The sequence below is a fragment of the Echeneis naucrates genome, chromosome 12 (assembly GCF_900963305.1).
Source record: "Echeneis naucrates chromosome 12, fEcheNa1.1, whole genome shotgun sequence".
NCBI classification, from domain to species: Eukaryota; Metazoa; Chordata; class Actinopteri; order Carangiformes; family Echeneidae; genus Echeneis; species Echeneis naucrates.
The window spans coordinates 10,163,307-10,174,220 of NC_042522.1; the positions used below are offsets into that span (position 1 = coordinate 10,163,307).

A 10,914-nucleotide genomic window follows, 5' to 3' on the forward strand; every position below is an offset into this window, starting at 1 on the left:
TTGTTTTCCTTGTCTTTCAATTAATGCCTGATTCGTGACTCAATACAGACTCCTTTTTTAATTACATTAAATATACATGAGTGACAACCTTGAGAGGTGGAGTAAATACATCCCAGCAACAGCCCTCATAAACTAGATGCCAAAACACAACACATACGAGACCAAACTTTCATGTGATAATGTATATGATGCATGCATATACTTGTGTAGCATTCACATAAAATAAGTATACTTCAGGTGTATATAGTTCAAGATTTCAGGGACTGGCTTTGGGAGAACAATCTCATGCTTTTGGACCCCATACAAGTTTACCCTAACTAAATGGTAGCATGTTTTCATAGGCGCTCCATTGACTGATCTGTGTCCATGTTCTTTGACCACGACAGCAGAGTTGCTACAGCTGTATCACCATCTTCAGGAGGGTGATCCGCATCTCACCTGTGGAAACTGATGACCGTGTAATAGAATCATTTTGGATGTGAAAATTGAGCTTCTACTGTATTATTTAATGAGACTCCAGGGTGATTTTTCTACACAGTGTACTGCTCTGCACACACTGGTAGACTCTCTGTCTTAGCTACTGTAGATCTATTGTAAACACCAAATGCACTGCAATTGCAAAATCATCCTAGGGTATTTACTGCCTGTCTAATGGGCCTGTTTACAGAAACCTCAACCTTCATTAAATCTTTAGGACGTCTGGTCTTCTCCTGTGTGTGGTCTCCAATGACAAGATTAGTGAGAGTTCTTTTAAGCACTAAGGTAATGCGGTCTCTTGCCTTTTGCAGCTAAATGCAGTATTCTCATTAAATAATGCTTCATTTCTAAGAATCTTTTTTGATGTGAGTCCCAGGTGAGAAGCACAGCTGCCATCACCACTGTGTAGAAATAATAAAATATAAATGTCCCAGTTACCGCAGAATTCCACCCTACCTGCTTGAGCCTCAGGGCATCGCCTTTAGTTTCCAGAAATGACTAAACCCGTGAAAGTGCACCTGATGAGAACAGGTCACGTGCAGCAGTCGTCATAGTGACGGCACCATCAGATACCTGAGTTGAGGCAGAGGAGGGCTGTGTTCTTTGTGTGTGTGTGTGTGTGGTGGTGGTGGTGGTGGTGGGGGGGGGTGGTAGACTAGTCAAACACTGCAAAGGACACAGGACAGACTCTTTTTATTCTCCATCATGCCAAGAAAAATCGATTCAGCTACACTAAACGAGGGTAAGTTTAAGAGGGCTGGAGGATGAATTTGTTCTGTAAGATGACAATATTTTTTCTTTTGGTCCAGTCATTGTCACGGGTTCTGCTATTGTTTCCACTGGTGTCCACCTGCTGTTGGGCTCAGTTTGGGCATTTTAGGATCTAAGACTTAAGATAACTCCGCCCAAAAGAAACCAAGCAAATTATGGTTAATTTTTATTAAACTCTGATAACATGATAAACACTGTTTGTATCTGAACAATCTTTGCAATATGATATGAGCACCACTGGAAATTTTTCGTTTTTGTTGAGTCCTTAAACCTTTTCCTGGCAGAAACAGGCAGATCGCTTCAGTAATCATTTAGACAAATACCTTAACAAAACTAAAAAACAAAACAAAACCAGTGCGTTTTATTCGTAGCTGTGAAAAAAAGATCTCTGATAACAATTGTTATATTCATAAGTCCCGATGAAAGCAATGTGCACATTTCAGTCTTTGAGGGACACAGCTGTCGACCTGTATGTCTTAGTTTAGCAGCACCAAATACACAGTACTTATTATTCATCAAATATTTAGCAAATTTTACTTGAGATACTTCAAACAACACTGTCAATCAATCAATACCAAAATTTACATTAGCATATACACTACTAGTAAAGCTACACCAACAAAATGGTTTGAAAAAATTGTATTATTTTGAAAACAACACAATGAAACCTAATAATACTGTGGCAATGATGATGGATTTGTTTATGGTCTGTTGGGTGTTTGATTGTGTTGTTGTGTTTGTTTTCCTCCTCAGTTGGGATAGAGATAGACGGGGATTTGAGTGACAGTGATGGTGAGTGGATGAAGTGGATTTCATGGCCCATAGTCATTAAGATACGCGTCTAATGTAACATTCAGAGTACAACATGAGGTATTTTGTGTGTTTTATTTGGTCTTGATTTAGATGGTGCTGCCCAGAGAAAAAAAAGGGGGCAAGCAGCTGGAAGAGGTGGGGCAAGGGGAAGAGGCAGGGGCAAAAAACCAGCCAGCGAGGATGAGGATGATGAAGATGAGGGCGAAGATGAAGCTCCAAGGGGACGCAGAGGTGCAAACAAGAGGAAGCCTGTGAAAAAACGTGGTGGTGATGATGAAGAAGAGAGCGAGGATGAGGCTCCTAAAACAAAAAGGGGAGGAGCAGCCAATAAGAAGAAAGGAGGCAAAGCTCAGGACAGTGATGAGGAGAGTGACCAGGGAAAAGGTAGGAAGGGGAGGAAGGGAGGAGGGAAGAAAGGCGGGAAGGAGGAAGAGGACAGTAAAGGTAAAAAGGGGGATGCAAAGGGAAAGGACAAAGGGAAAGACAAGGATGATGACAAGAAGAAGAAGAAGAAAAAGGATGACAGGTAGAACAGCAGTCCATAAGTGTTGTGCGTTTTCATCTAAACCAAAACTTGTATTTGCTTCATCGATCTAGTCAGTTTCTTCTCTGTGCCATTCTGACTACTGTCCTTCAGTTCATCTGATTCCAGCTCAGACTCTGATGAGGAGGAGTCCATGTCAGAGGGAGAGATGGCCCGGCTGATGGAGGAGGTGGAGGAAAAAAAGAAGCTGATTGCCAACATCAGGAATAAGCCCTGGAGGATGAAGAGAAGGCTCACACACCTGAAGTAATCCTCGGCCTTGTCAAACTGTTATATTTGCCTTCATACGGTGAATCAACAAGCAATTGAATGTGCAAAAGCATAATTCATTGCATGAATGAGTGTTTGTCTGTCTAGTGACTTTGTATCTTCACAGAGAGGCGCAAGAATTTGTGGATAAGTTTGAAGGTGCATTGGGCAAAGGAAAAGGCAGGAAGTGGTACGCCTACAAAGTGATGATGACTAAGGTTAGCCATCAAAATGAATTTTGATGCTGCTTTTTGCTCATGGGTTTGTGCTCTTTGATTTTCAATCTACTTTTCAATCTCAGAAATGGATCAAGTTTCAAAGGGATTTTGAGAATTTTAGAACAGCGTGTATCCCGTGGGAGAGGAAGATCAAAGAGGTGGAAAGTAAGTCTTGTTTACAGAGCAGCTGCAGCGTCAGACAAGAAGTGACTCCTTGTGGACAGATGCTGAATTTAAAGTTTGTCTCCCTGTCCCCAGGTCACTTTGGGTCATCTGTGGCGTCTTACTTTATCTTCCTGCGCTGGATGTATGGCATGAACCTCGTCCTCTTTGGTTTCACTTTCGGACTGGTGGTCATCCCTGAGGTGAATGGTTCTGCTTTAAAAACTGCAATTAGAATCAGAAAAAAACTTAACCCTAGTTATTTTTTATAAATATGTGAGTGAAATCACTAAATCAATGATAACCAGATAAATCAAGTAAAATTGTGAGATGACCGTGCATTTCATTCCTCTGGGCATGACGTTTCAGAGCCTTTGGACGCTAATGACAGGAAAGCTTAAATATTATTTTAAATATTATTTTGCAGGTTCTGATGGGCCTACCTTATGGGTCGATTCCCAGGAAAACTGTACCCAGAGCAGAGCAACCCACAGCTCAGGACTACGCTGTCCTTATGGATTTCAATGTGAGTCTACCAGGCCGCTTGTGTCTTAATGCAAAGGATTGCATTGCAATAGACATCAGGAAAACTTTAAGAAATCAAAATGTTTTTGAATATTGTTTGATTATGTGTGAATCTGTCACCAGCAAAAGCCAGAGAAAGAATTTCAGCCCTTGATAAATGTATGTAAAAATGTCTGTCATAAAAACTCAAATGTTCTCTGTTTTGAATTCATCCTAACACAAAATATCACAGGCAATAAAGCAAAGTGTGAGCTTCTCAAATGTTTTTTCTTTACTAGGGCTACTGCAAATATTCAGTCCTGTTTTACGGCTATTACAACAGCCAAAGGACCATCGGCCTGCTGAAATTCAGGCTGCCTCTGTCCTACCTCATGGTCGGGATCGGCACTTTCGGCTACAGCCTAATGGTCGTGATCCGCACGTGAGTCTGCAGCAACATAAGACTCAAAAACCTTTGACTTAGTTGATTTTGACAAGCAGTGGCCTCTCAACCAGAATATGTCAATGGTCTATTGTAGAATGTGCAGAATGATTTTGCACGTTGATCCATTTCATGTATGCCCTTAAAGGAAGCGTGTGTTTTATTTCCCAGAATGGCCAAGAATGCTGATGTTGGTGGCGGAGACGGAGAGGATGGAGAATTCACATTCGCCTGGAAGATGTTCACCAGCTGGGATTATCTCATCGGCAACGCCGAGACAGCGGACAACAAATACGCCTCCATCACCACCAGCTTCAAGGTAACCACTGCAACCTCTTTACAAGTAACAGATGTATATACATGTCAGCATCTGCTTTTCAGCACATCTGTAGTTGCACTGCTAATGCGGCCAAAAGCAGACAAATCTCTTCTGTCCCTTTTCTGCCAAAAACAGGAGTCCATTGTGGACGAGCAAGAGAACCAGAAGGATGAGAACATCCACCTGCGGAGGTTCCTCAGGGTCCTGGCTAACTTCCTAATCACCTGCAGCCTCGGTGGCAGTGGGTACCTCATTTACTTTGTGGTGAAGAGGTCACAGGAGTTTGCCACCAGGGACGACCTCAGCTGGTACGAGAAGAACGAGGTAATGATGATAATGAGGGAAATAGGTTGTAGTGACACAGATGCCACTGTTACTGTCGTTATGAGTAGCTGCAGCTAAACCCCTTCTACCAATTCTGATAGAAGCAGGTTTAAAAGTTTCTCTTTTTGCATCACAGTACTGAAGACTAACAATAAATTTTGTATTCACATTACCAAAGGTTAAAAATGACACCATCTATGACAGAGATCCTCTAGATTGATTCACATACCGTGCAATGCAGAAGTATATTATGGAAAGAATTTCTAACAAGACATATCACATGCTGCCCAGTAGATTGTTGTTATCATGACAAAAAATATCTTATAAATAAACTGAGCTGCAAATGTAGATGCAATGTGTAACTTAAAAAACGAACAAACAAATAATGTTTTATAGAAATATTTATTTGAGAGGATGACTGGTGATTTTGACCTGTTGCTTGTTTTGGTTTAGTTGGAGATCATCATGTCCCTACTGGGTCTGGTCTGTCCTCCTCTGTTTGAGACCATCGCTGAGCTGGAGGACTACCATCCTCGAATCGCACTGAAGTGGCAGCTGGGACGTATCTTTGCCCTTTTCCTGGGAAACCTCTACACCTTTCTGTTTGCTCTGTTCGATGAGGTCAACACCAAGGTATGTGTGTATGCATATGTGTACGAGAGTTTTCTGATGGTTCCATGTTTGCTGCAGTTGATCTGACTCAATGAACACCATCTTTACATGCTGATTGGTCGGTCAGTCCACACATTCCCCTTGAACAGAAAAAAGGTGACCTTTGGTGACATTTTTCTGGTATCACTTTTATCTTAAAACTCCTATAAGTGCAAAAGAAATTTAGTGGGAACACATGAAATCCACAAAATAACTGTTTACCAGATTTAAAAATAAAAATAATGTAATATAAGTATTGAATTGGAGCTCAGACATGGATTTCCAATTTGGATTACGGTGATGGTATCAAACAACTTGTGGCACTTCTGTGAAACATTTGATTTGGGATGATATCCTCTCCATTCCTTTAGTAAATATCCATTTTTTCGTATACTACAGCAGCTAACATTGGAAGCAATGAAACTAAGCAGCACTTCACGGTCTTCATTTAAAAAAAAGTGTAACTACAACTTTTGTTTTTCAATGAGACTTTTGAAAGTAATGTCATTGCCATCCATCACCATCTCTTCCTGTCTTTTATAAAATGGTGAATATTTACATTTTCTATTGCAAAATAAACAATTTTTGTGGCTTCGTTCGGAACAATTTTCATATAATTTTTTATTATTATTGCCATAAATATTCTTACGAAGAAACAAACACCTTTTTTTGGGTGCTGACTGGACTCTGTGTGCTTCTTAGCTTGAGGAGGAGCAGGCCATTAAGAACGCCTCCATCTGGGCAATGAAAGAGTACTACGCCAACTACTCGCGTCTGGTCAACGACTCTGAGGCCACCCCACCCCCAATGAACCCTGCTGATGTCATCAGAGGACCCTGCTGGGAAACTGCAGTTGGCATAGTGAGAAGATAACAGCATTATTCTTCCATTGTCTTCACACAACCAAACTGTGATGTTAGATTCTGACTGGACAGGCAGCATAAAAGTGAAGGAACCCTAACAGCTGGATGAATGATTGTTCATTTTACTAGCTCCTTGCTGAGATGAACATGAATTTGATATTCTGAATCCTGTTTAGGCATCTGAAAGCTTCCTTTTGGAGTGACACTTCAGAAATGGAAAGTAGAATTAAAATTTCACAGACTTTAGTCGAGTATGAAAGTGGTAATCTTTGATCTACACTTGGCCAAGATAATCATTTTCACAAGCTTTGTTGTCTTGATATAACAGAATAAAAAAGTATAGGAGGTTATAGCCTTTCTCATGTCCCATAGATCTTTCCAAAAACTGGATATTATAACGATATTATATGAATTGCACATGCCGGTTTCACCCATTTCTCAAGTCAGGAATCATCTTATGTCAAATTGAATACAAGGTACTGAAATCCTTTTAAAATTCAACTCGCTGCTGCAGGAGTTTGTAAAGCTGACAGTGTCGGACATCCAGGTGACCTACCTTACCATCCTGATTGGTGACTTCGCCCGAGCAGTCATTGTGCGCTTCCTCAACTACTGCTGGTGCTGGGACCTGGAGGCTGGCTTTGTAAGTTGTTGGGATAACATTAAATTAAGCTGTTTCCAGACTATGTCGTAAAAATACTTCATAGTTCATTGAGAGCTGAACAGCATAGGAAGTGAACCTTTCTCTCCTGGAGTATTTTACATTTTTATTGTTTCGTGTGGTGTATATGTGGGAGTCTGCTGTGAAATGTGAGAATATGACAGCAAAATATGCATTAGAGAGAGCTATTTCACATCTTGCACTTCTCTTATCTTAGTAGCTCAGCTTGAGTCTTTTACAAATGTCTTAACCAATATAATGTAATACTGAAATTCTTCCAGTGCACTGAAGGTTCGGATGTGCAACAGAGTCCCAAAATGCACTGATTGCACAAGCTGACGCATTGATATTTCACCTCAAATTGGACCCTCCTCACAATCTGGATCCCATTTCCCTTAATATAGTTTAATAATATGAAGTGTGCATTATGTTTGAGGGTTGGCAGGGGACTTTTGTTGGCAGAGAGAAATTATACAAAATACTAACACTACTCCTAATTCCCAAACAGAAGATAGAAATGAAAATTAACTGTGATACTTATTGTAAGTTCACTTCGGTATCAGTAAAAAATGCTTTCTTCTGTTCACTTTTAGCCATCATATGGAGAGTTTGACATCAGTGGAAATGTTCTTGGATTAGTGTTCAATCAAGGGATGATCTGGTAAATAGTTTATTTTTATAGTGATGTGCAGATGCACTGTGGGTTATATCCTTTGGTGTGTGTTGCTGCTGCATGTATCCAGTTTCACCATGAATCGATATTGCATGGCAAGTGTTTTGGCTTCAGGTTGCTTCTGGAGCCGTTCTACATTCATTATGTTACATTACATGATACTGTCACATGCTCTCGCTTGTATCATTCATTGCATCGTACCGTGCCAGACTCTATTCAATCATATCAATATTTATAAAAGCTTTGGAATGAGTTGACATAAATTCAAAAGAAAAGTGTTTACATTTAATAAGTTGCTACACAGCATCTGATCAGACTACATAATGTTGTGTCTGCAGGATGGGAGCTTTTTATGCTCCTGGGCTGGTGGGCATCAATGTGCTCCGCCTACTCAGCTCCATGTACTATCAGTGCTGGGCTGTCATGGCCACCAACGTCCCCCATGAGAGAGTCTTCAAGGCCTCCAAGTCCAACAACTTCTACATGGGCCTGCTGCTCCTCATCCTTTTCCTCAGCCTGTTACCTGTCGTCTACACCATCATGACCCTGCCACCCTCCTTTGACTGTGGACCCTTCAGGTAATAATATTACTACTACTAATAAAAATAAAAAAAACAGAAGGGTTAATGAGTTAAATGATTACGAGCATGTGCAAATGTGAACACACGCATATTCACCATGTTGATATCTGCAGTGGGAAGGCGAAGATGTTTGATGTGATCATGGAAACAATTGATTTGGACCTGCCGGCCTTCATGGGAACTCTCTTCAGCTATGCAGCTAACCCAGGCCTTATCATACCCGCTGTGCTGCTCATGGTGTGAGTGCAGAGGAGCCACACAGGGTCACATGCACACGTTGGGACATCTTTGACTCAATTTAGCAATTTTTTGGCTTTGGGTCAGCATTGTACTGTTAGTCAAACTCAGCTTTAATTGGATGCATATTTCGCATTCATTTGTGCATATCTGCATGTATCGTTACAAATAATTTATTCTTCTTGTAGCTGAACGAAATAATGAATGCAAAGCTTCCCATGCTGAGTTTGTAGCCAGTAAAAAACAGCTCCTGTCCTCTGACCTGTACAGACTGGCCATCTACTATCTGAACTCCGTGTCTGAAGCCTACAAAAACTCCAACATGGAGCTGAAGAAGAAAATGCAGATGGTAAATAAAGAATAGAGATGCATCCAGAGAACACTGGGCATATACAAAGCTGCAAACTGCTGATATTAAAATAATTTATTCCTATCATCAGTCACTCTGTGCTGATTCCTTCACTTTCATATCACACTGCTATCTGTCATCAGTATTTGCGTCAGACATGTCACTAAATATCCTGTTGAAATTACAAATTTGTGACATTTTATATTTTCATTTATCCAAAAGCCTGCAATGAATTGATACTACTTACAAGCATTGCTCTGTATCCAAATAAATTATTCTTCTCTTTTTTCTGCCTGTCTTCTCTTATCACCTATAACTCACAACCTCTTTCTCTTTCCAGGCGCGGGATGAAGAGAAGAATCGGAGGAACAACACAGACAGCACCAACCAGGTCATGAAAGACCTAGAGGACCTGCTACCGAACCGCTCCCTAATCCCTCCTGCTCCGCCGGAGCCTGGTCAGTAAACCCAATTCAAGGGGCAGCAAGACATATTGTGCCTGTGACAGTCTCTCAAACTTGTCCTTGTTCTCTGTAAACCACTGTTTGACATTGCATCCAATGAGACACTGAGGTTATGAAACACCAGAGATCTTACAGATTTATCACTTTCTCCGTCTAAACAGAAAAGGCACCAGAGCCAGAACCGAGGCCTACTAAGACGAAGCCGGGATCATCTGGTAAAGGCGTTAACCTGCAGAAAGATGTGGCTCTAGCATCCCCCAACCCCAATGTTCAAAGGCCAGTGAGCCGGCCGCCTGGACCTAGAGGACCTGGTCCAGGTGCAGGACCGGGCAGAGGCCGTGGGAGAGGGCCGCCTCCAAGATAGCAGTGTGAGAAAATCACCTCCTTGAAAGCTGCGTTTATCCTTCAGGGAATATCAGTACAGTTCACAGAGCACACATTGAAGAGTATTATTGAGACAGTAGTATATCATAAGAGCCTTCATTTCCTTTCATGTTGATTTGTTGACATCACCAGTTTGATGTTTCTCTACAAACTGTAATTTGTAACAAGCTTATAATTGAATGAAGGAAGACTGTCTTGATCTGTCTCTGCCCTGTTGCTCTAATGGGACCAAGATGGGCTCTCTTTATTTCCATGTGATGTCAGCTGGGGGATTGGCATGCAAGACTGCAGTCAAAGAGACACCAGTAAAACCTCGGTTCACCTTTATTACAGCTGAGCAGCAACAGCTGAAGCCTGATCTCAAACATGGTGCAATGGAACTACTTTCCTACATCAGAACTCAAGGTTTATTAGACTGCGGTGACTGTAGCAGTACAGTTCTTCTGTCACTGAAGGGGACTGGCTAACATGGTGAAATCGTAATATCAGGACACCCTAAACAATCAGGTAGTTCAGGATATTAGCTCCTTGTCAAAAGGTTAGAGTTTGAGGAGAACTCCCCACTTTAGTTTGGTTTAGTATTTTTAGTCACGTGAGCAGACACACGAGGCCAACAAGGGAGTTCAAATATCACTGTGACTGAAATAAGATTATTAAACACAATTTCAAAAAGAGGCTATTTTTTCCTTCCAGGTTTTTAACTTCCGCAATAAATGTAGGGGTCCATATGAGCAGAAGGAGAGGAACTAAGAGGAAGGTGCAGGATTTCTTTTAATTCAATTTGATATGTATGTATTTTACACTGCTTTGGTGTTGTATTTTAAGTTTTGATTTCCGTAATGTCCATAATGCCTAGGAATACATAGATTTCAGGTAAACATTTTTGTAAACCAAATTCCCACAAAGTTTGATAATGGGGTCTGGGTGGGCCTGGCTGGGGGGCGTGGCTGAAGATGGTGACATCACAAAAGTAGAGACGTTCTGATCGCTCATTTTAACTCACAGATTCTAAAAACAGGCTGTGGACATTTCTCCATTAACTAAGGGCTTGGGTACTTTCACTGTTTTTTTTATGATTTATGATAAGAAAAAAAAAAAAGCATGGAAATGTGGAAGCATATTTTCATGCTGTCACAGTGCAAGGATTTTGTTGTGGTCCTGACTGACGCCTCGGTTATTGTTTTTCAACACATCTGTGCTTGATTCTTTTTTTAATTCCTCTTAAATT

The 10,914-nt window shown here is 41.0% G+C and overlaps 1 protein-coding gene across 1 annotated transcript; it reads left to right on the plus strand.

Moving 5' to 3' along the window:
- Positions 1–1,182: 1,182 nt before the first annotated feature.
- Positions 1,183–9,740, plus strand: tmc2a (transmembrane channel-like 2a). Its single transcript, XM_029516255.1, is given in 20 exon segments — positions 1,183–1,219; positions 2,002–2,044; positions 2,177–2,587; positions 2,699–2,851; positions 2,982–3,072; positions 3,156–3,237; positions 3,331–3,437; positions 3,662–3,760; positions 4,038–4,180; positions 4,352–4,499; positions 4,635–4,823; positions 5,277–5,456; positions 6,177–6,335; positions 6,852–6,980; positions 7,592–7,659; positions 8,010–8,249; positions 8,366–8,491; positions 8,760–8,838; positions 9,179–9,300; positions 9,438–9,740. Coding segments are annotated over 20 exon segments (2,835 nt in total). The 3' UTR covers positions 9,667–9,740.
- Positions 9,741–10,914: the final 1,174 nt, after the last annotated feature.